Source organism: Leptopilina boulardi, unplaced genomic scaffold (genome assembly GCF_019393585.1).
Source record: "Leptopilina boulardi isolate dan_hultmark-lab unplaced genomic scaffold, ZJU_Lbou_2.1 LbouV2_366, whole genome shotgun sequence".
Classification (NCBI taxonomy): Eukaryota; Metazoa; Arthropoda; class Insecta; order Hymenoptera; family Figitidae; genus Leptopilina; species Leptopilina boulardi.
Window position 1 is genome coordinate 1,036,012 of NW_026137936.1, and position 25,982 is coordinate 1,061,993.

Genomic DNA, 25,982 nt, shown 5'->3' on the forward strand with positions numbered 1-25,982 from the left:
TTTAATTTTTTCAAAAAAAGAGCGAAAAATATAAGTTAAAACATCATTGCTCTCTACTATTAAATATATATCTTCTTTCACAATTTCAAGTATTTTTCATCGTCAAATTTTTTTCACACTTTTTTAATGATTTGTCAGAATCTCTCGCATGGATTTTCAAAAATATTAATTTTTTCAAAAAATAAAAATTCTAAAATGGTCAAAAATTAAAATTTTCTTTTTTTGACCACCTTATATGTTTTTAGGACCCAAATGAGGCATGAAAAAAAATATAACCTCATTTAATAATTTAAATTTAAGTGGGTCAAAATTGGGGGTGGTGCCTCCCCTTAAAAATTACAAAATCATCATTAAAAGTCCGATACTAAAAATAAAAAAAAAACACTTTTTCTTCTCGTGTATAATACTATTTTTTTGTCATTTGTTAAGTGTGAGAAAAAATATTGTTTTTAATTTATCGAAATCGTATACATGACAAATTATTAACAAACAAATCATAACAGACAAACTCAAAGTTTTTTTTAATCGTAAATTAAATTAATAGAGAATTCCTGAAGCTATATTTATACGGAGAAAAGTTCTAGCAGTACATATTTATTTTGCACGTCTTCTGTCGTCAATTTTTGGTAACGATCAAGCACAGTATTTGTATAATTTAGTAAGGAACCGTGCAAATACAGTGCTTGGTTGTACTAAAACTTGACGGCAGAGGGCGTGCGAAATAAATACAAGTAGTGTACTGCTAGAAAGTCCTAATACTCTGCGTGTAGCTTATAGAAAATTTAAAAATTTTCATTCTCACAATTATTTACTACGTCTAAACAGGTCAAACAGGATTTTCAATTTTAATGCAAACCGCGGTGCAAACTATAAACACAAATTATAAAAAGTACATATAGATTTGTTAATTATTATTAAGATAAATAAATTTTTAAGGGTCATTTATAATAATATTAGCTACAAGTAAGATAAATTAGTTACAATGAAAAAAAAATTAGTATTGATTCTCAAAACCGTATACTTGTCTGTAATTTGATTCACTAATTCCAGGCTATTTCCCGGTTTTCTCGATCAATGGTTATTTTGAAGTAATTTGATTCGAAAAAAATGATCGCTAATAATGAAATGAAAAACATAAATTAACCTTTTATATAGTAGAAAGGAAAAAAAGAAAGAGATTAAAATGAAGATTGATCAATTTCAGGGAATATTATATCATCTCAGCTGGATGGATAGGTGAGGATTCTTTGCAAGTTGCGGTGGTTTGGATGACAAGGTCGCAGAACTTGTCTGTAGTATCAGCCTGTCGAGCACCAAACTGGGAGTGTGAGGAAACTCACACGGAAAGGGCTCCGGAAGGCCAGTGGCTGGACGCTCAACCGCATCCCGTTTTCGCACCCGATGGAGACAGTTTCCTGCTCCTGGCATCTGTACAAGAGGGAAGCCAAGAACACTTCACTCACATTAAACATGTCACCCTGACAGAGAAGAGGATCGCTGTTCTATCTCACGGTCGTTATGAGGTATGTATCTTAATTTTAAATATTTAATAAAAATATAAATTATTTTTACAGCAGAATAAACATAAAAAATTGTCCCTAAAAAAGATGAAACTCATGTTACATAATAGTATAACAATTTAATAAAACATTTCACCAAATATTGTCTAAAAAAAATAAAGGGAGAAAGCAAAATCAAAAAATTAATTTTTTTCGGAATCTAACGAACCGATTTCAATGAAACACAGCTCCTACAAAAATGCATTTTTTAAAATAATATTTGGTGGAATTTTTTGTCATATTGTTATCACATGTGACATGAGTTTTAGCTTTTTTGGGGCAATAGTCAATTTTGCATGATAATTCCGCTATACTTTTTTCCCTTTTTCTTAAACGAAATTTTCTCCATAGGTCAGTGAAATTCTCTCATGGGACACCTCATCACATTTAGTTTATTACTTAGGAACTAGGGAAAATAAACCAGGTCAAAAACATCTTTATGTAGTGCGAGATCCAAAAGCCGATAATTCTCGACATTCGGAACCATTGTGCATCACTTGTGATCTTGGGGAGGCTCTATGGAGTAGTCGGTTAGTATAAATAAAAAAATCAAAGATTCAAACATCATTAAATTTGGGAGTAAAATTTTCCAATTTCAAAATTGAATTCAATTTTAAATTCCTTAGGCAAAAAATCACAATTGAAAATTTTTACCAACTTCCTTCTATATATACGAAAAGAAGGAAGAAATATAACAATCTTAATTTATAAAGTTAATTAAATTTTTAAAACTTCGCATTCAGTATCGAAACTTTTTCGTCGTGTAATACTATCACGCAATTTAAACTTTACAAGACAAAATTGAAAGATCAAATTTTCATGAGGTGGAAAGATCTTGGTCAAGTTGAAGCTTGACTAGACTTTTTTGTTTGATTTTGCATTAATTAAAAGTTCATGCTTGTCTCTCTTTCTTTATAATGGCCAGACCTGAAGACTTTAAATCTCGTATTCCAAGAAACTTAGGATATTTCAAAAAAAAAAGTAGAAGAAAAAGACACCGTACCGCTAGATCCATGCATCACATGGACTGCCACGGAATGCTCACAAACATTATTTTAAAGGAAACTTCTGCAAACCACAAAACTTCACTCCTGCAAGAATAACAGGATAGTTTGCAAACTTTGAAGTTTATTTCTACTGAATATGAATTTATTATATACCACCAAACTCCATTCAAAAGTAGTAAAATTATATTAAAATTAGCATAATATTGCCTAGTATATTGTAATTACATCAATATATTCCTAATTATCATAAATTACGGCAGATATCCGTTTCAGAACGCAGAATATAGGCTATTAACTATTTCTTTGGCATTTTTTAATATAAATTTTAAAAAAACACTTTTTACATTTAAAAATATAATATTTTAACTAAAAGGAACAATTTTTGTTTTGTTTTTAAATTATTATTTATTGTTACCAGAAAATACCAAAGTGAGAATGTAAAATTTGTAATTTTTTGTCGTACCTGCGATAGAACCGTTCCTGACAATGTAAAATCAAAAATTAATGTGGATTAATAAGTATACATCAATAGGGGAAACCAGGGCTGAAAGTGCCGAAGGTAAGTTGTGCCGATAGGAATATCTCAAAAACAAAAAACAAAATTTTGAAAAGTGGAAGTGAGAGAAGTAGTGCGCAGGAGTGAAGCACTACTTTCTCTCACTTTCACTTTTCAAAATTTTGTTTTTTGTTTTTGAGATATTCCTATCGGCACAACTTACCTCCGTCACTTTCAGCCCTAGTTTCTCCTACCTAGTGAACTAATTTTTAGTAAAATATACTTGATTCAGTAATATTTTTTTTTACCAAAGTTTTAGTGAAAAATAACTAAAAATTAGTAGAAATTTTCACTAATTTAAATTAGTTAACGAATTCTCACTAATACAAATTTGTGGAGAGTAATTTATAAAAAAAAAGGCATGAAGTTATTGTAATTTAAAAATTAATTGAAAAAAGTAGAGATTAAACATTATCAAGGTAAAATGAAATGTTATTTTAAATACAATTATTTCTCCCCAGATTATACTACACAAATTGCACACACTTTGGTGCATCCGTGAATCCCCCAGTGGAAGATAATGGTCAAGGATTTTATGTCCTGCACTGTGAAGGTCCTGGCCTCCCTCTAGCTGGTGTTCATTCTGTAACAACTCACAAAATGGTACGAGTCCTTTATGATACCAGAATACAGCGTGGGGACCGACTATCACAACTGGCACTTCCAACGAGAAGAAGCTTTGAGGTATTCATCCTTTGTATACAACACAAACTATTTTCATTATATCACATTTATATCTCACTCCATCTAGTAGAATATTTAAACAAATATATATAATAGCTCCGACAACGTGGAAAGGAATTTTAAACAAGTCCCTCTATAAAGCAAAGAGTATTTAGAAATGCGAAACGTTAAAAAAGTTTTTTTTTCTTTTTTTTTTTTTTTTGAAAATATACTCGAGAGAGTCTTTGAAGTCACTGTTAATGAAAACGTCCCCTACCCTTTTAATATTTACTTTTTCACTCACGAACCTAAAAACAACTTTAGTGAGAGAAATGTGAAGATATTTATTCTGAAAACACACTCGGAAGCCAATAAAATTTGTCAATATTACTTGAAAGTGCTACCGTTCGAATGAATTCACCATATTTTCAAATCATGTTCCATCGTGTTTGAAGCATATTTTAAAATATAATTGATGCTTTTATAAGTGATTTATTTCAAAATGTGAATATTCACGTTAATATTTTCAAATCTGTTCAATTTTATAATAATTCGTCATTTCTAATAACTGGAAGAAAATAATTACAATAAAATAGTAATTTATGAACTATTTTTAATAAAAAGAAAGAAGAAAAAAATTATATATTATAAATCAGAGAAAAATTCATATACTTTTTAAAAAGTTAATCCTACTAAAAATTATAGTCGATTCAATGTCCTATTTAATGAATTTACAATTCTAAATTTAATTAATTTGTAATACTTATTTATTAATTAGTATTAGGGTCAACTGGGGTAAATCCGAACGCTTTTAGTAAGTTTCAACAATAACATAAGTTTTTTCTTTAAAAAAAAATACTTCCGGTATTCTGGTGCATGAAGTTGTTACTTTACTTCCATAGAACAATTTTATGGGGTAAAAAAAATTTTTGATAAATTACAATCGCAGGAAACTTAGCGTTCGTATTTACCTCGATACTTTGTAACTTTCCTAAAATATGGGGGTAAATACGAACGCCACTGTATTTCAGAAAAATCTTAGGGAAAATAAATTTAAAGTATTGCAATTGTTAAACTTATGTAAAAACTCAAAAAAAATACGATAATAAACCTATTATGTAATAATGCATCATATATAAATACAAAAATCAAACAGGTTAAAAATTAAAATGCATTACACAATTAAAACCTTCAATAACTTTATCAAATCATAACGGATTTTTGCAAAACTTGGTACAGAAAGTATTTTGGAGTGATTGAATGTAAATACAAAAATAAAAGTCAAATTTTTTAAATTCAAAATGGCGGACTTTCCTAAAACTTATTTTTAAAAATGATCAAATTTGCTAACCCTGAAACCCCCCGAGTAACAATTTTCGAGCGAATCCAATGAATTTTTTAATTCTCGTCCGCCATTTTGAATTTTGAAAAACTGACTTCAAATTGGTAATTAGCGACCCCAAAAACCGTAGAATACCAAATTTTATTAAGATCCTGAAAAACTTTTTTCAACAAACCATTTGGCAAAAAAATTGAAACACTCCTTCGAGAGAACAGAGATTAAGTTTCTGCTTATTAATTACTAACGAGGATACGTATAGAAAGAAAAACTTTTTTCTATGTACTTTTATAATGTTAAAATAATAGTGTAATCAAATAAAAACAATTTTGTGTGGCTTTGATGTAAAAAAAAATTATTAAAAATACCGTTCGGATTTACCCCAGTTTTCCAATTTTTTTGGGTAAATACGAACGGTCTGATATTATTAATAAAATTTTACAGAAGGCAAAAATCAAATATAGTTTCTGTTCTAGTATTCATAACAAACAATTATAAATAATAAAATGAATTTTTAGCTTCTTTTTCTTCAAATACGAGACAAAATACTGAAAGAGTGTCATCTTTGATTTTCAATCTTTTTTGCAATACTTGTTATCTTTGTTTATGCTGTTGCTAATTAACAAACAAAAAATGGGATAATACTTAGAATCTCTTCAAGAGGATCTGAGGTAAAAATTCTCATATCGAACTTATTTTTAAAAATTTTAATTAAGCTGAAATAATTAGCGTTCGGATTTACCCCCCGTTCGGATTTACCCCGACTGACCCTATAAGGTTTAGATTAGATTTATAACCAGCGACCCTGTAAATCCTCAAGTAAAGAATTTTAAGCAAACAAAAAAAGTCCCTCATATTTAACCCATTTAAAATTTTGAAAATTCGATGTCAGATGCATGATCAACGGAAATCCCCAGTTTTTTTTGCACCTATAATATATTTTTTTCTACAAAAAGATTTATGACTATTTAACCTTCTCTTTTGGGTAAGAATTCCTGAAGTGGCCTCCAAATATTTTTTGTGTAATAGAAAAAAGTGATACTCATATATTTTAGTAGTCCATGATGTCACTAAAAAACCCCTGAAACGATTTTTCAAAATTCGAATTTTTTCATAAGTTATAAACAATTAAACTTTTTTGCAACGTTTTGGAAAAAATTCTGTATCTTGAAATTGGCCGAACCGATTTTAATAAAAATTGGTTTGGAGAAAGATTAAGATACGTACTTTTGATAAATAAATAAATTATGAATAAAAAGTATAATTTGTTTAAACAAATTATATTGTTAATTTTTAACTTTATAAATTAACAATGTTCTCAGTCGATTTTTCCAATTTTTTTTATAGCATCATAAAAAGGGGCTTTTCACGATTCCATGACAAAAATAAAAAAGTGGGATTCTCAAAAACTTTAGAAGATACAGAATTTTTAGTCTTAACGCGCGCGAGTTTTCTGAGTAGCTCACGCATACGGCGCGGCATCTCCCGCGCGCCCCGCGCCAACCAAGACTCCATGAGAGTTCCCGATTATAATATTTTATTAACTCAATTAAACTAAACAGTTGTTTATATGTATTTTATTATTCATATCATTTTTGTTTATATTTAATAATTTTTATTATTTATAAAATTTCTGTTTATAATAAGTTTCTGATTATTTAATTTTAATGATAAATTTTCAACGATTTTTAATTGCTTTGTTTATGTATCAATGAATAATAAAATATATTATTGCGAATCCGTGTTTTATTTTTCTAGACCGCATTGTTTAACGTTTGCTGTCAAAATTTTAACAAATTTCACGTTTATGCGCACTGAATGAAAATTTGCGCGTTTTCACGTGAAAACAAAAGAATCGCGACAATCGTCTGGTCATTCACCTAACATGATAATTTCGTTTTTAGATCATAGTATTTTCTTTACGTATACATAAATGTAAGTCCGTGTTTGTTGTTTCGATTAGTATTTTTCACGTTGTATATTAAAAATTTTACTTTTTCGCGTATGTGATATAAAAACAAATCTTAAAATATCCCAAAAGCAAATACTTGCTGCAACCCGTTGAAAAAAAACGAACATAAAGCAGTTTATAAAAATCTTGTGAAAGTGCCTAATTCGTGGAATTATAGATTTAAAAATTTAATAGGACAGTTCATTTGTTTTTCGTGCAAAGCAGCCATCAACAAATTAAAGAAAACGAAAACGTTTTATAAGCCAAAAATTATTAATTATTAAAAAAATGATATGAATAATAAAATACATATAAACAACTGTTCAGTTTAATTGAGTTAATAAAATATTATAATCGGGAACTCTTATATGGAGTCTTGGTTGGCGCGGAGCGCGCGGGAGATGCCGTGCCGTATGCGTGAGCTACTCAGAAAACTCGCGCGCGTTAAGACTAAAAATTCTGTATCTTCTAAAGTTTTTGAGAATCCCACTTTTTTATTTTTGTCATGGAATCGTGAAAAGCCCCTTTTTATGATGCTATAAAAAAAATTGGAAAAATCGACTGAGAACATTGTTAATTTATAAAGTTAAAAATTAACAATATAATTTGTTTAAACAAATTATACTTTTTATTCATAATTTATTTATTTATCAAAAGTACGTATCTTAATCTTTCTCCAAACCAATTTTTATTAAAATCGGTTCGGCCAATTTCAAGATACAGAATTTTTTCCAAAACGTTGCAAAAAAGTTTAATTGTTTATAACTTATGAAAAAATTCGAATTTTGAAAAATCGTTTCAGGGGTTTTTTAGTGACATCATGGACTACTAAAATATATGAGTATCACTTTTTTCTATTACACAAAAAATATTAGGGGGCCACTTCAGGAATTCTTACCCTTTTATAATTTCAAAGTAAATAAATTGGTACATTGTAAAAACTGTACGTTTTAAAATTACAAAACACGTCTTGTTTTAAGAAATATTTTGTGTCTTAAACGCGGAAAACGTCTTAAAACAATACGTATTTTGCACTTTTAAGACGGACAGTTTTTGCAGTGTAGAAATTAATAGGTATATAAATTAAAAATATATCATGCATTATTGAAAATAAAAAGAACTTACTGATATAGGCCTATTAGAGACTTCCTGGTATAATGAATTCAACTTACCTTCCCCATCCCCTCTTCACAAATTAAAATAAACTTTTAATATTCGCGAAAAAAAATGATCACGGTTTTAATTATAATTCGGACGCGCGCGAAACGTGTTGTCTCATATTTATGTAACGACAGACAAACAACGAAAACAAGTTTTTAAACATCCTAAGAAAATTTCGTTTGCGATTATAAAAATGTCAAATTAACACTCCCAAAAAGAAAATATTTTTTACATTAATTATATAAATTAAACAACAGTTACTTTCACTAAGTTCGAACACTCCCGTATAATGTAAAACTGCAAAAATTTTAATGAATTAAAAAAAATCCCCACTCTTTACCTGAAACAAAAAATAAAAACCGCTGCCAAGTTGAAGTATGTATTTTTGTGTTCATTCCATGAACACTTTGCTTCCTCATGGAGATATTTTGCGATCAGTTTACGATTTTTTATTTATATTTATTTAAAAAAACTTGAAACTTTTAATTAAACTTGAAAAAACTCTAGTTATTTGTCATTTCAAGAAAAAAAGCATAATATGAGATCGTATCCTTAAGTGTCCGACTACTAGCGCATTCACCCTATATTAGGAATAATAAAAGTTTTGGGTATGTTTTGCATAAAAATTAAAAAAAGTTTATCACCAAGAAAAAGCTTTCTAATCTAATTATAATGATTTTACAGATACATAAAGATTTTTGAACAAAAAATGCAAACAGGTTTTTATCAATATTATTTATTTTTAAAATGTCAATAACTTTGGATAAAGTAATCGTAAAATGTTCGTTAATAGGTCAAAAGATGCGTCTTGAAAATCTCTACAAAATGAAACTAAAAAAACTGTAAGTGTCATAACATTTTTTTAAAGTTATGAGCAAAAAACGATTTTTTATGATTTTTAAAATGTCAATAACTTTGGATAAAATGATAGCAGATTGTTCATCAATAGCTCAAAAAATGCGTCTTAAAAAACTCTACAAAATTAAGTAAAAACATCCCAACTTTCAAAACATGTGTTTCAAGTTATGGGCAAAAAACGATTTTTCAAAAATTTTAAGTCAAAAAAAATATAGTTAATATGTATTAATTTGTCCCAAAGTTTTCTCATTTTATGTCCCCAAGTGAGATCTACAATTTAAAAAAAAAATTCAGCCTTAAAGCTCTTATAGAATTTGAGATATTTATGAAAATGTAATGTATATACACACACACACACACACACATACGGAATGACATTTTCTAAAAATGTCATTTTTGGATTCCTGAGGTCAAAAAACATAAAGATATGTCAAAAAAATGAGTTCGAAAAATTTCGCGAAAACAATACTTCCTCCATGAGGAAGCAATTCAATTAATAATTAAATTTTTTATTAATTTAATTAATTAATCACTAAATAATTATTTGAAAACTGTTTTACCGATGTAATCCATGAAATCTGTTTCATCAGCAGTCGGTAAAACTGTTTTAAATTTATGTAAACCGTCAAATAAGTTTTACCAGCAATCGGTATAATAGTTTTGTCTGTGGAATTACTGCGTATTTGATAATCAAACAACTCTACGTTATTAAAACTCGTTAAAACAGTTTTAAACAGTCTAAACTGTTTTATCAGCAGTAGGTAAAACAGTTTTTTGAACCAAGCATTATTATCGATTTAATTGGTCTAATCTGTTTTATCAGCAGCCGATAAAATAGTTTTGACTGAGAATTATCATCGATTAAATCAGTCTAATCTGTTTTATCAGTCGTTGGTAAAAAATATTTTACTACTAAAAAATCAGATAAATGTGACAAGACACTCGCACCGAAATCGAGGATCTCGTATACGAAGCGAACTTATTTGATATTAAAGCGAATGTTTAAAAATTGTCTGACTTTTTTTTATACGTCACAACTAAATTTTTAGCAGCTCTGCTCTGCTAGTTAGCAGTTTTTCTGACTGGAACATTTTTTAAAATTAACTAAAAAAAAAATATTTTTAAATCGAAAGATGAGGACACAAAAATTTAGTCGAAACGCGCCATATAAAAATTTTATGATGATGACAAATATATTGGTCAAAAAATGTTTAAAAATAACATCTTTTTATCTAAATAATTAAATAAACATTAAAAAAAGAAAAAACTTCTTCATTAATCGCGCACTCATTAATAATGTTTGTATAAATTTTTGTGCAGATAACATTGCCCCAAGGGTGGAGCGCGCAAGTGCAGCTTTTGTTGCCACCGTCTTGGAGAGAAGAGCTTCGAGACGCCGCATTTCCGGTACTGGTTGAGGTGAATGGCCGACCTGGTAGCAAAGCGGTCACGGACAAGTTCAGTATAGATTGGGGTACATATATGTCGAGTCATAATGACGTGGTGTACGTCAGACTCGATGTCCGTGGCGCTCGAGGACAAGAAAAACGAGCCCTCTTTCGAAAACTCGGCGGTGTCGAAGTTCAAGATCAAATCACTGTACTTAGGCACCTACTAGAAACTCTCAAGTACTTGGATGAATCGAGAGTTGGGGTTTGGGGATGGGGTTACGGTGGATATGTAACTGCAATGATGCTTGGTAGTCAGCAGGATGTTTTCAAATGTGGCGTCTCTGTCAATCCAATCGCCGATTGGCTCTACTTCAGTGAGTTTATTATTCAAAATTAAATTTTTTCAAAAATCTTCTTTTAACAAGTCTTAAGTCCAAAAATTTATCGTTCTTAATCAATGAAGTATTTAAAAAAAAATTTCTATAATTATTTTAATGAACAAACTGGTCTAATATTCTACACCTCATTGTGTGTAATTTATTCCATTTAATTAAAATGAAAATAAAATAACTATTCGAGGTATGAAGAAAGTTAGTTCAAAGGAAACTTGTCTTTTAGAGTAGACTCTAGTGTATATATAATATCTTTACTCAAGTGCATTTTCATTCCCTAGTATACTTAACATTATTACCAACGAAGAAAGTTACTTGATTTATATATCTCTCTGTAATATATTAGGTGTATTATAAATTTACATATATATCCAATGACTGAAGTGAATTTTGTAAAAAAAAAGTGATTATTACTGATATAAAATTGGATAAAAAATGAGAAAAGCTTGATATGTATCTGTGTGAGAAAAATGAGAAATAAAGTTTCCCTTTTTTTTTAAAAAAAAAAAAAAAAAGAACATTTTTAGTTGATGAAAATTTTAAGTTGGTTTTATCTTAATGAAAAATGGGTTTTTATGAGAATGTTAAGAAGATGAGAAGGAAACCTGTGTGCATTTTCTTTAAACAGGATGTTTGGTTTTTTTTTATGATTTTAGACTCGGCTTTTACGGAACGCGTTTTAGGAGCACCAGCAGATAATTTTAAGGGCTATGTGGAGGCTGATTTGACACAACGTGCCAGACTGGTGCCAAGTAATAGTCTTTATCTTCTTCACGGCTTAGCCGATCTTACAGCGCCTTACACGCACGGCGTTGCCTTTGCAAAGGCTATGTCTGAGGCAGGAGTGATCTTCAGATATCAGGTGATTTTTTTTTATCTTTGAATTCATTCAAAAAGGAGTAAAAAATTTTTTTGCATTTATTATTTTTCTTGAATGAATTTCACTTTTACTACACATTTTTATATTCAATGTTATTGAAAAATAAATTTTTTAATTAAAATTTCAAGTTTATGATTAAATACACTGAAAAAAATTCCTAACCCCCGTATACCAGGAATTCACTAATTTGCCTGGTTACGAGAGGAACCCACTAGGTAATCTTGGTCAAAGTTGATTTCGACAATTAGTCGGAATGACTAGGGAAGTTTATCAGAATAACTAGGTATCTCACCGTCCGACAAAATTCAACTTTTTTTTCACACACGAAAAAATCAATGATTTTCAGAAACTAGGACCAAAAAAAAGATACCCGTGTCTGTCCGTTTTGCTAGATCAGGTCATTTTTTGCTTTTAGGGGTAAAAACAACCCTTAAATGAAAGGTGATAGGAAATCTTGTACAAAAAAATAATTTTTTATGAAACCTGGTATCTCGGGGTTTTCCGGGTCGCTGATTACGAATCTGATGTCAGATTTTCAAAATTCAAAATGGCGAATCCAATATGGCGGTCGAAATTTATAAAAATTCACCAATTCATTTGAAAGTTGTTACTTAGGGGTTTTTGGGGTCGCTGATTACGAATATGATGTCAGATTTTTAAAATTCAAAATGGCGGATTCAATATAGCAATTGAAATTTATAAAAGTTCATCTAATTCACTTGAAACTTGTTACTTGAAGGGTTTTGGGGTCGCTGATAACGAATATGATGTCAGATTATAATAATACAAAATGGCGGATCCAATATGGCGGTCGAAATTTATAAATATTAATTATTTTTTATAAAACTTGGTGTCTAGGGGTTTTTGGGGTCGCTGATAATAAGATAATAATAATAATAATAATAATAATAATAACATAATAACATTTATAAATTTCGACCACCATATTGGATCCGCCATTTTGAATTTTGAAAAGCCAACATCAAATTCGTAATCAGCAACCTAAAAACCTTCAAGTAACAAGTTTCAAGTGAATTCGACGAACTTTTATAAATTTCAAACGCCATATTGAATCCGCCATTTTGAATTTTGAAAATCTGACATCACATTCGTAATCAGCGACCCCAAAAACCCCTAAATAACAACTTTCAAATGAATTGGTGAATTTTTATAAATTTTGACCGCCATATTGGATCCGCCATTTTGAATTTTGAAAATCTGACATCAGATTCGTAATCAGCGACCCGATAAACCCCGAGATACCAGGTTTTATAAAAAATTATTTTTTTGTACAAGATTTCCTATCACCTTTCAATTAAGGGTTGTTTTTACCCCTAAAAGCAAAAAATGACCTAATATAGCAAAACGGCCAGACACGGGTATCTTTTTTTTGGTCCTAGTTTCTTAGTTACATTGGCTATATATACATGACTATAGATACATGCGATATTAACCAAACACTTTAGTTAATATAACTATAGGAAACAAGGGGTTAATTCTACTAAATCGACTTTGACAATATTAACCAAGCTACACTGAGAAAAATATTTAGTCAGATTAACCAAAATTTGGTTGGGCCAACAAAAAAATTTTGTTGGTATTTAAGCAACCAAACTATTTGTTTGAGTCAACCGAAAAATTTGGTTGTGTGTTTTTTGTTGGCATAACAAAATGTTTGGTTAGCTCCAAGAAGACTAGAGACAGGAGAGTAAAGTAGAGTAGTGGGGGTAAGACAAATCTGGTAGGTATATGAGGGCGACCCTAGAAGGCGTCAAGTATCTATTTTTTGATTCTGCGCATAATATATATATGTATGTATGACGTATATATCTTACATGTGATTTGTTTTTGTTATGGCCGTCAAGTCAAAAAAGCCTGTTTTAGTTTACAAAATTAGCAATTTTTAAATGTTAAGTTAATTTATATTTGATCAATAATGAGTGGAAAGTGTTGTGTAACTAATTGCTGTGATAATGATGAAGATAAAGAAAATCATCGAACATTATTTCCCTTTCCGAAGGACGAGGTATGTCATATTGGACTTGTATTAGTTTATATTATTTATGTTTTTATTATAGTAATAATGTCTAATAATAATTATTAAAAAATGAAAATGTTAAATAAAAATATTCAAAAGTTTTAATTTACTGTTTATTTATTTATTATAACCATTTTTTGTTGTAGAAGTCTAGAAAAGAATGGTTAAATGCTATTGGACATAACCTGAAAAAATACCGGCTTGATGTAAAGCAATTATATATTTGCAACCATCATTTTAACGAAGATTGCTTTTATTCAAATGGTTTTTTTATTCACTGGTTCTTGTAAAAGACAATTAAAAAGATTAAATTTTTTTTCTTTACGATAAATATAATCTATTTACTTTTTCGCCTTTGAGCAACAGCTGATCAGCTGTGCATTCACGCGAATTTTACTACGCCCATGACTATGCCCAATACAAATATCTTTGACTATACACATTTTCTCGGTAAATGTGTGTGAAAGATGCGCAGAATCGAAAAGAGTAGTTGACGCAATCAAGGGTCGCCCTCATATACCTACCACTGTTGACTCAATGCTCTGCATGAGAAAACGGTCGAGTTTACTCTCCTGTCTCTAGTCTTCTTGGTTAGCTCAACCAAATTTTTTTTGTTAGGTCAACAAAAATGTTTGGTTGGTCAAATAAACAGTTTTTTTTTGTTCTCTTAAGCTATGAGATGAGAGCGAATCAAATTATTTGGTTGTCGCAACCAAATTTTGGTTAGAACAACAAACCATCATTTGGTTTTTTAGACCAAACTATTTTGTTGTGTTAACCAAATTATTTTGTTGTCGTAACCGAATTTTGGTTGGAATTTAAAAATGTTCAACCAAATAATTTTGTTGGTCTAACCAAATGTTTGGTTGAGATAACTCTACAATTTTGTTTCAGTCAACCAAAATTTGGTTACAAGAACCAAAATTGCCTAACCAAACAATTTTGTTGCAAACACTAAATTTTTTTTCTCAGTGTACATAACTGAATTGACTAGGATGCTTGGTTACGCTGACTAGATTTAAAGTTGCTATGGTTAATAGGTAGTCATTAATGCGAAGCAAATTTTTTTCAGTGTATAAATATGGATGACATGAATTTAAAGATTCAACAGCCACATGCTCTGATGTGATTGGACATTAAAAAAACAGGATCATAAAATTTTATATCATTTCAGTTACGCTTTCATAATCCATTATTTTTGATAGTAAACAAAAAATTCTATTTAAAAATAAAATAAATAAAAAAAAAAATTTTAATAATTTTTCACTATAATGACATATTTATTAAATTGTGAAATAAAATTCTAGAGTTATGCTGACGAAGATCATGCCCTGTCTGGTGTGCTCGAGCACGCCTATCGTTCCATGGAGGATTTCCTGGCCAATTGCCTCGTTTTGGATCCCTCCTAGTGCCTCAAAACCCATTACTTCCTCGTTATCGACGCCGCACTTGCTTCTATGATCAGAAAAGAAACATCAACAAAACCGTCGCCAAAGGAGTCTCGCGCGGAAGAAACGATGGGATGAAGAATCGTGATTTTTAATGAATTGTCGACGTGAAATGTTTATTAAAAACAAAAAAAATCGAACTTGCACCTTCCAAGTTTCTTCTAATTATTAATAGTATAAGATCGTTTATTGTTAATGCAATCAAATTGATGAAGAACGAGAGTGAATGCTTTTAGAGAAAGATTTATAAGTTAAAAAAAAGAGACTATCGTGTGTGTGTCTGCGTCAGAAATGGAAAGGTGCGAATAAATTAATTCTTATGAAAACAGAAAAAAAAAACTAATGAAAAAAAAGGGGATTCTATCATATTTGTACTATATCGTTAAAGCGTTGTATACTCATCATGCATCATTATACGAGCTCTCTTTGCTATGGCAAAAATTATTCGCTTTTCTCACTGGATCATCACGCCATACATAAATAATCGACTTCAGATTACCAATCAAAAAAAGGAATCTATTTTTTCTTTATTTTTCATTTTACATTTAATCATCATAGGAAAAAAATTTATCTAAAACAATGAAAAGTTTCACTAGATTAGTGTGAAAGACTTAAGCGAAACAATTAAAATTTTTGCTCTTGTAATGAAACATTTCGCTGTTTCAGGTTAATTATTTTTTTTTTTTGTGATTAATAACATCAAGTGTTTATTAAACTGAAATATATTAAATTAAATTATATAAAACTAAAAGACATAGAAAACTAAGATAAATAAAACTCAATAATATATTAAAATTAAATAATAAAAAAATAAAACATGATCATACAGTGTAAAAAAATATCAAAAAAAAAAGATAAAAATGAAAAGTATCTGAAGTCGATTTAAAAAAGAATTACACAGCCATTGATGGGGATGATCCAGAGCCTAAAAATCGTTGTACCATCAGCCTCCGTTTTCTTAAATAAAAATAATGCTAACCTATGTTTTTACTGTACAGCTTTTACGCCTAATACAAATACTTACTATAATGTTTCGCGTCTAGAAAGTCGTTCCCCTTTGTCGACATTAAACTATACTTGTACATAATTGCCCCTCTTACTATCATACATATACACTAAAAAAAACCACACACACACACAACTGTCGATCGACACATCAAGCCGCACTCTCAGCAAAAAAAAAAAAAATAAATAATAAAAAAATAAAATAATCAGCAATTCAATTTTTAGTAGAGATAGAATTTTTCAATCTTTCCACAATCTAATTTTGTTATTTATAAAAGTTGATGAATTTTAACAAATTGTTGCGACTGCTATTTGTTATATAGAAAAATTTGAAAATTGTTATACAGTTGTAAGTTGTTAATAAAGATTAATTTTTTTTTAGTTCACCTATAATAAATATGCAACTAAAATGCGACACATTATAATATATATATATATTATCAGTTTGCTTTTTGTGAGAGAACGGTGTAATTTTTTGGTCGACAAGGCGCGCTCTAAGAATCGCACGCCAAAAAAAAAAAAAAAAAAAAAACTTATTGCTGTACGCCAGCAGCCCTTATATGCCGACAATCAAGGCTAGTGCAACTAATCAAACAATAAAAAAAAGAGATACTAATACCGATATTATTAATTATTGTGAGGAAAACTATGTCGTTCGATCGTAATGTAATATTATTCACGCGAAGTTTCGGTCTTCGGTAATCAATCATTGGAAAAAAAGTGACACAATAACAACAATAAATTTAATAGATTTTTATTATTAATAAATTGTAACTTTTAATATTTTATTAAATTAATAATTAATAAATTTTTATCTATCTTTCAAAAAATGTGATATGGTGCTTATTAATATAGTACAAACTAATATCATTTAATTTGCTATTTCAATAATATTGCTTTCTCATACACGAAAAAAAAAAAATTGAAAAATTCTCAAATTTTTTTAAAATTAAGAATACTTGGAAAAGTTGAATATTTTTACTCAAATAAATTACTTTTTTCCATATTTCTTTAGTTATTCATACAAACGAGTTTAAATAAAACGTTCTTTATATTAAAATTTAAAAAACCTAAATGAAATAAACTTTTTGGAATAATTTTGATATTGAAATAAAATGTATCATTTTTTTCTATGATGAAAAAACTTTTTTTTATAATTTAAAAATATATTACTCTACATTTATACTAAACTGTATAGAAAGTGATTGAAATTAAATAATTGTTTATTGATATATCAAATTAATAAGAAACTGATAAGAACAATTAGGTAAAAAAAAAATTTTTTTTAATTGGTCACTAAATAATCAGGGTGTAAAAAAAGCCTTCGTGTCATGAAACGTCCAGTTACCGAGCTTCGAGTGATTGTGTGGAGAAATATTTACTTCAATTATAGTAAAATTTATAAATTTAAATAATAATTGAAATTTTATTAAAATTAATCATTTTTAATCTATACCCACAGGGGAAACCGGGATGTACTCGAACATTTCAATTTATTCAAGGACAACCCTTCATAGAACAAAAATAACCAAAACAAGTTGTAAATTCAGATATTCATTACATGAACATTTTACGATCAGCGAAAAAATTTGCTTCCTCGTGGAGAAAGCATTATCATTGAAATAAACATACAAAAATAATATAATAATATAAACATTTGAGTTAAATTTAAAGAATTAATGGAAGTTAAAAAATCAAAAATTCATATTTTAACCGAAATTTCTAAATATTAATGAAAAATAATATATAATTTATAATTATTTACAATTATATCGATTCGTTTTAATGCAAGGAACACAATTATTTTATATTTAAACTTGAATTTAAATAAATATAAAATTTTTCAGCTAAAATGTGTATTTTATATTTTTTAACTTTCATTAATTTATTAAATTTACCTCAAATGTAAATTTTTTATATACCAATCGATTCGTTTTCATGTAAGGAATACAATTATTTCATCTATAAACTTAAATTTAAATATTTACAAAATTTTATTGCCAAAATGTGAATTTTTGATTTTTTAAATTTCATTAATTCTTTAAATTTAAATTAAAACTATACTTTATATATATATATCAATCAATTTGTCTTGACCTAAGGAATACGATTTTATTATATATAACCTTAAATTTTTCTATTTAAAATTTTTTTCGATTAAAAAAAAAATTTTTTGGAAAAAGACGACAAAATTTTTTTTTTTGGGTTATTTTTTAAAATTCTTTGGTCAGATTTGAGATATTAATATGATAAATGAGCCTACCAAATTTTATCAAATCCATTAAAACCTGTTAAAGTTATCGTCTAAACAAAAAAGGGATCCACACACATACATACATCCGGACAATTGATCAGGATCTCATATAACATGTTTCTATATAGAGAAAAATTTGTTTCCGACACTTTGAAAATTTTTACAAACGAAAGGACTACAAAGCTTCCTCCACGAGGAAGGAAAATGAATTTATAGATTTTGTTTTGCTACAATATTCTATAATTTTAGAAATAAAAAAAAAATTCGATAAAATATGAAAAAAAAAAATTATCAAACTTTTGATATTAATGTTATTGTACAAATCTCAATTCACAATTAATAATAATGTTTTGAACTTTTATGTTTTATAATTTTATTTCTACTGTACCAATACGCCTCGGGCCTGGGGCGAATTGTACAATTAATTTTTAATTAAAATGAAAATTATTTAATGAAACAGCAAAGAGTGAAAAATTTGCCATTATATCACGATATTCAATTATTTAATTCAAGTAAACAAATTTATCATTAAAATAAAAAAAAAATAAATAAATTTTACTATAAATTGAGATAGGAAATATTTCTCAAAATGCATTAAGACAGAATAGGTATAATATTAATTAATGAAAATAGGTGTAATTATATAGGTGAGCGATTCTGCAAAGAAATATCTAACGTCGACCGTCGAAAAAAAAAATAAATAAATAAATAAAATTATTGACTTCGGATCAACGAATGACTTCTTTTCAAAGGGGAAGCTCGCGTTGTTCCTACCGAAGGCTGATTAATTTAGAATCCGGTTCGGTCCGAAGGAGCAAGGGAAGTTTCACGTAAAATGTGTAATGTAAAAATTTTCACCTCTATCATTTGTATAATTAATATTCTACTCTAATTATATATAATATCGAAATATTTATTTTAAAAGACAATGTAAATAATTAAACCATACACGGAAAAAATTAATTCAGTATATATTTTACAAAACTGTGACGGAGTAGCGGATACAGCTTTTTACGAAACAGAGTTTTGTAAAATGTGATGGATATTTTCGGATAAACTACAGAAATTTTATTGTTTATACGGAATATTTCTGAAGTTTATCCTGAATATTTAGTGACATTTTACAACACTCAGTTTCGTAAAGAGCTGTATCCGCTACTTCGTGATAGTTTTGTAAAATCTACTGAATTAATTTTTTCCGTGTAAATAAATTGACTTAAAAAAAAAGTAATAACAAAAACAACTTATCCTGTTCTTTTAGTCAAATTATTTTTTTAGAGTCCATTTATTTATATGTAAGGAATACTTATAATTATATCTCTAATTTTTATATTTGCAGAATAAGTATTTTTTTTCATCAAAAAGAAGAGGAAATTCTTACATTTAAAAAATTATTGTAAATAAAAAAAAAAATTTTTTAATATAAATTAGTGAAAAATACACCAATTTCAATTGAGTTATTTTTCACTGCTGAGGAGAAAAAGTTATATACAAATACATTTAAAAATTATGCATAATTTTTCAATGTGATAACTCTAATTTTTTTCCACCTTCACAATGAAAGAAACCTAACGCGGCAATTAGGTTAAGCTCATTTTTTCTTGCACCTTCATGGAAAAATGAGCCTAAAGTATTTTGCTACGTTAGGTCCCTTTTATCATGAAATGTCTCATATTGATTTTCAGTGAAAATTAACTAATCAAATTTGTGAAAAATAAGCCACTTAATTGGACTTTGAGATTAATTAAAATTTTAAGAGTATAGAAATGTTTAACATTTGAATTTTTTTTTTTTCTACAATTTTTGCGTGATTCTTACCCTAGCCACGATCAATTATTAAATCTAATTAATGACAGAAATCGATTATAGTTGTATTGTATTTAATAATAATGATCAATGCGATGGCAAACAAACAAAAGCACGCGTATTATGAATTTCTTGCAAGAAATCTTTGGTAGCAGCGCATAGAAATATCTATAGCTTTGGTATAACTTAATATCGCCGCTAGAATTATGACGACGCCGATAAAAGCGGAACTCGACGTGAAAAAAAAAAAATATTCAGATTCTTTTTCAAAACTGTCAATTGTTAATTTATTCGATTTTCTTTTTACTCAGGGATCACTTTTGTCAAATCGTAATCTTTCAAATCCAATCGTTAAAAACTTCATAAATGTTTTTTTTTATAATTGTATATCACAATTAATATATATATATATATATTTTAGGCCTAAAACATGGTTAATGAATATAGAAATTGTATAGTGAATATTTAATGTTATAGAATATAATGATTATTGATATAGTTAATAATGAATTTGCAGATTTTGATTTGCACAAAAGAGAAAAAAACCTGGAAAGCCTCAAAAGTCTACGTCAATTAAAAATAAACTGGAGTTGCTAATGCACTAGAAAATTTTTTTTTCTCGTGTAAATTAAAACTGACAGTTTTGTTATTTGAATCAGCTATCTTCCATGTAACACCTAACAGATAATCATGTTATTAAGACTCTGCGTTTTTTAATATCAGCGAAGCTCAGCCTGAGTATCGGGCGGACAAAGTGTTTTCAATAAACTGTTATATTACCTGAAAATATTGTTTTCCTTATAATTTTTACCCACTCACAGGGTTACTAGAACGATTTTGATATTTCAAAATTTTATATTTTCTTTTTTGAAAAAATATAAAATATGTTTAGAATCTAAGGCGATGTGAAAAAGTGTTGAAATAATTATTATAAAATATATACATGGAAATTATTAGAAAATTTGAAATTCTTTTTTTTTATGCAGTCTTATTTTCTTATATTAAGTGAATGATGAAAGAATGTTTAGAAGAAACATTTTAGTCTAAACTGAATGAACAAAAATTGCAAAAGCAGAACGCAAATAAGTAGAATAAAAACTTCTGTTTTATTTTATACAAAATAATATGAAAAATAAAAAATAATAAGCAAAACCTTTTGTTAAATAATATTTTAAAAAAAAAAAAAAAACGTATAACATAGAAAAATCAATGCTACTGCACACGATTGACCTTCATGCTTTTACATTTTCTCTTTTATTATTTTTAATATTTCGAAAAAAAAATTGTAAGATTTTATCTTTAAATGTAGGTTTTCACTTACCATCGATTTCTTAATAGAATTTTCTGTTATTTTATTCAATACTCAGTTCTGCTATGACAAAGGTGATGTGATGAGTGAAATTTATAATGTTTATTTTCTAAACCTGTTATAAAAAAAGAAAACAAATACAAAAATTCGTAAGTAATAAAATTAAATAGTTTTTCAAAATAAATAACATTATCACATTTAGTTTAATTATTTTGATAATGTACGATATAATGTATAGTGCATTAGGATACGCGATGAATGCACTTTAATCAAAAATTTAGTTAGCGCTTTCATAAATTAATTTCAAAATAATAACCACGTCATATATAATTCTAAGCTAATTTTAGGTGCAAGTATTAATTTTCTTTCTTTTTTATTTTTTCAACAATGAGGAAGGATATTTTTCCTTTTCCATTCCAGGAAAACATTTTTTTAATCCAAATTACCTTATTAACATATTTTCCAGTTAGTATGATTTCAAAAAAGTATTTATTATTCAAAAAAAAAAAAAAAATAGTAGTCAATGAAATAAATGAGAATTAAATAAATTAGTTAGTTTTTGAAACAAGGAGGAAGGATTTTTTCCTTTTCCAGGAAACCATTCTTTTAAAAAAAATTATTTCTCAACATAAAAAAATTATTTTTCAATATATTTTCCAGTTACAGGCAATCCTCGCAACCTGCATACTTCGCAACTTGACCATCCCCACTACTTGACCGTTTCGTATTCGTATTTTTCGAGATATTTACAATAACAAATTTTTTTGTGATGGCATTATTTTTTGCATTATTTTTTGTTTTCGAGATATTAATTAATTAACTAACAAAAGTTAATAAAAAATGAAATATTTTACGAACAAATAAAATTAAAGTAATTTTAAAAACACCATTAGAATGCTTATCAAAATCCACATCCAACGAGCCCTATATGAACTATTTCTAATAAACGGGTGTTAAATTAATAATTAATAATAAAACTTATTTAAATAATTAATAACATTTGAAGAAATGAAGATAAATCGTCAATTCTTTTTTTATTTGGAAGATAATCTAATTCTGTGTTAAATAAAACCTGTGTAAATAACATTATTAACAAATTTCAATTATTAACAGATGATTATTGAAAATCAATGTTTTAGCACCCCACGACACAAGTTGAAGAGGGCTGCCTACCTACTCGACATGGTATTTTTCAGACTTTTTCTAAATAACATTTTATAATTAATTTTTGATTCTTGATAATACTTAATATTCTTTTTTTGCATGTTTACATACACCAAAAATTTGTAGTAGATATAAAATAGTTAAACCAATTGAAATTTTTTTATTTCAGTATTTTGTCTCGCATTTGAAAAAAAAAACAGACTTAAAAATCATACCAAATTTTTGCTTATTCCTTATGACTCCCATAACAGAAATTCACTTGAATTTTTGATTTTTGTTAATTTGGTTAATTCGAAAACTCAGGGTAAATGGGGACAGCTTGTCATTATTAACCAAATTGATAAAAATAAAAAATTCAAGTGAATTTCTGTTATGGGAGTCATAAGGAATAAGAAAAAAATTTGGTATGATTTTTAAGTCTGTTTTCTTTGAAATGCGAGACAAAATACTGAAACAGTTATTATCTTGCTGACAATTGTCAAGATAAAAGCTTGGCAATACTCAAAACCTCTTGCAGGTGATCTGAGGTTAAAATATTGACGTTGAACTTAATTTTTAAACTGTAAATTAAGCTCCAAAAACCTCTTGTCCCCATTTACCCCAACTGACCCTAATGATTTATTTTATTCATTTATGTTATTCAAGTATAATTTATTCTTAAAACAGAGAAAAAAAATGTTCTTCGAAGAACTAAATTTAAAATTTGTAATTCTTCTCTATAATCACCAATTTTTTTCCCAAAGTAAGTCAACGAAAAAAATTAAATAATAAAACAAAAGAAAAAAAATTTCTTGAACAATCCTTTATATTATTTTTTTTGTTGAATTTTTTTAAAGAGCAGTTGAGTTCTTCGACTTAGAGAAAAATATTCAGTGTTAGTTTTGACTATTGTATTATTATTATATTATTATTATTATTTTATTTTTACTTACCATTTTCTTAAAACATTAAAATTCCTTAAATTTTTTTATTATTATTATTATTATTACACTTTGTATTTTGTAATTGTTATTAATTACCTAATCATTTTAATTAAATAATTAATAATAATAAATAAAAAAAAAAATTAAATATATTCAAAACTTCATAGTGGCGCTTTCTGTTGAACTTTTTAGTAAACAAATTCATCTGGGATAGATTCTACTAGAAGTTCCCTAGATTTTTTGACATTTAGATCGTCTTTTATTTTTCCGTAAAATAACACCCTGATTTTAATTAAGAATGTAAAGAATTAATTTGATTACATGTTAAATTATGTTCAGATGAAATTAAATTAAATTAATTTCAGCACTTTCACTCGTGTAAGACTAATCCTCTATACTTTGAATAATATTAAACAGCTTAATTTTAATTAATAAAAATAAGTTTTACCATTTTAAAATTGAAATGGAGAATGATTAAATTTGTTTTTTGTTAATAAAAAAAACAAATGATAAATGAAACTTTAAGTTGTTTATAAAGTGCCACTGACATACATCGAAAGAAAATAGTAATTAAGTTTAACCAATTTTTTTTTTTTTTTTTTAAATCCTCTCAAAATATTCTTATATTGTACAGAATAAAAAGTGAGTAATTCATAAAAAAAAAATTGCATATTTATTTATAATCATAGTAAAATAGATTGAGAAAATGGAAGTGGATTCAGAAAATATTCAAAAAAAGACTAAACATTTTGGCAGAAATTTGAGAAAAAGACGAAACGTTTTTATTAGCAAAAAAACTGTGAAACATAGAACGCGAAGAAGTAAAATATTACAAATGTAAGTTTTTTTTCCATAATAACTTTAAACATTCTCAAAAGATTAGTGTTAAATCAACAAAATTTCACTTTAACCAAAAATTTTCCAAATTTTAATTTAATTCTAATTAATGAAATGATTCTACATAAAAACGAATAATAAAAGATCATTTTTTAAAAAATATACCATATTGAATTTTTTTTTTTTTCAATTTTGAAAATGGGGTTAAAAAAATTTTTCAAGTAAAAATTAAAAGAAAATTTTGCAATTTTTAGCAGAAAATCAGTTCGAAGGCACAAATCACTAGAAGCACTTGATAAACACAACTTATCAGAAAATGCACAGAATTCATTGATGTCATTATCATCGGCCACTAGTATAGGCAGTGTAATTTACTTAGGATATTATCGAAAAATTCCCCAATTAATAACATTGGACGACAACAATGATTCGGTTAAAATACAAAATGAAAATAAATTACAACAACCAATAACTGATGATAAAACAATTAAAGCCTCATCAACTACCTTAGAGGAAAATACCTCTGAAGAAATGATAAATAATTCGTAGGTTCACTAATACTTGAAGAAAGTAGAAATTTTTTACTTTTTCAATAAAACCTAATCAATTTATTTTTCAATAATTAACATTTCAGATCTGATATTCAACATACAAATTATTTATTAGAATTACTTAATGATATGTGCGTTGGTAGCACTAATAAAAGAACTACAAGAACAAGAGTACGTCGAGGGAAAAATTTAACAATGAAAAAAAAAGTAAATTAAAAATTAAGCTGATCAAATGTAAAAGACAATAAATGAAAATCGACAATTTTAAACTAATCGAAATAAGTTCAATTATTAATTATAAATTAAATACAATTTACCATTGATATAAATAATTTTAGTAAAATTCTTTCAATTTTATTTTTACAGGAATATATGAAGTTGAGAAATAATTTGTGCCAAGTTTCATAACACTCTCAACATCAGCCTTTCCAATTTTCTTCATTTTCTTTAGTTGCTTTTTAAGTTCTTTAGATAATTGTATATCATTTCGTATCATGAGGCTATTCAGCTTACTCTTTTCAATTTCTTTTAAAGTCGTCGTTTTTATTTGAAGCGGTTTCATTTCTATTGGATGAATACCTAACCATCTTGCAGATGGAGCAGCCCACTGCTTGTGATTTTTAGATCCAAATCTATATATGTGGGAAAAATAACATCAATAATAATATATTCCTACCCTCTTTTGCAATAAAAAAAAATTTTGTTTTAATTAATTTTGCTATTATTTCAAACAATTTATATACAGGTTGATTTTTATGTTACGGACCCCCTAAAAATTTTTTTTAAATGAGATTAAAAAAAAAAATTGTTAGGGGGCCCGGAACATAAAAATCAATCTGTATATTAAAAATTGATTTCATTCAAATGATGAGATAATAGTTAAAAATTTC

At 27.4% G+C, this 25,982-nt stretch overlaps 3 protein-coding genes across 5 annotated transcripts in view; 2 read left to right on the forward strand and 1 right to left on the reverse strand.

The window, feature by feature from the left end:
- LOC127286918 (inactive dipeptidyl peptidase 10) overlaps window positions 1-17,709 on the forward strand; it is a 163,201-nt gene extending 145,492 nt beyond the window's left edge. For all 3 annotated transcript variants that reach the window (XM_051313564.1, XM_051313565.1, XM_051313566.1), the window contains 6 exons: window positions 1,205-1,523; window positions 1,911-2,089; window positions 3,584-3,806; window positions 10,415-10,859; window positions 11,534-11,739; window positions 15,103-17,709. In XM_051313564.1, the coding sequence (XP_051169521.1) occupies window positions 1,205-1,523; window positions 1,911-2,089; window positions 3,584-3,806; window positions 10,415-10,859; window positions 11,534-11,739; window positions 15,103-15,204 (1,474 nt within the window). In that variant the 3' untranslated portion in view covers window positions 15,205-17,709. The remainder of the gene's footprint in view (window positions 1-1,204; window positions 1,524-1,910; window positions 2,090-3,583; window positions 3,807-10,414; window positions 10,860-11,533; window positions 11,740-15,102) is intronic.
- Window positions 17,710-24,247: 6,538 nt separating this feature from the next.
- LOC127286941 (uncharacterized) lies at window positions 24,248-25,418 on the forward strand. The gene is made up of 3 exons (XM_051313609.1): window positions 24,248-24,541; window positions 24,796-25,086; window positions 25,176-25,418. Exons 1-3 carry the CDS (start codon window positions 24,411-24,413, stop codon window positions 25,306-25,308), a joined length of 555 nt encoding a protein of 184 aa, XP_051169566.1. The 5' UTR covers window positions 24,248-24,410; the 3' UTR covers window positions 25,309-25,418.
- Window positions 25,418-25,982, reverse strand: part of LOC127286934 (meiotic recombination protein W68) — a 100,386-nt gene continuing 99,821 nt past the window's right edge. Inside the window, exon 6 of the mRNA XM_051313601.1 lies at window positions 25,418-25,724. Coding sequence (XP_051169558.1) covers window positions 25,427-25,724 — 298 coding nt within the window. The 3' untranslated portion in view covers window positions 25,418-25,426. The remainder of the gene's footprint in view (window positions 25,725-25,982) is intronic.

Bases quoted from the DNA above. Each gene is read 5' to 3' on its own strand.
- LOC127286941 (XM_051313609.1), top strand. From the start codon at position 24,411: ATGGAAGTGGATTCAGAAAATATTCAAAAAAAGACTAAACATTTTGGC. The intron at 24,542-24,795 runs GTAAGTTTTTTT...TGCAATTTTTAG, and splicing joins AGAAGTAAAATATTACAAAT to CAGAAAATCAGTTCGAAGGC. The intron at 25,087-25,175 runs GTAGGTTCACTA...TTAACATTTCAG, and splicing joins GAAGAAATGATAAATAATTC to ATCTGATATTCAACATACAA.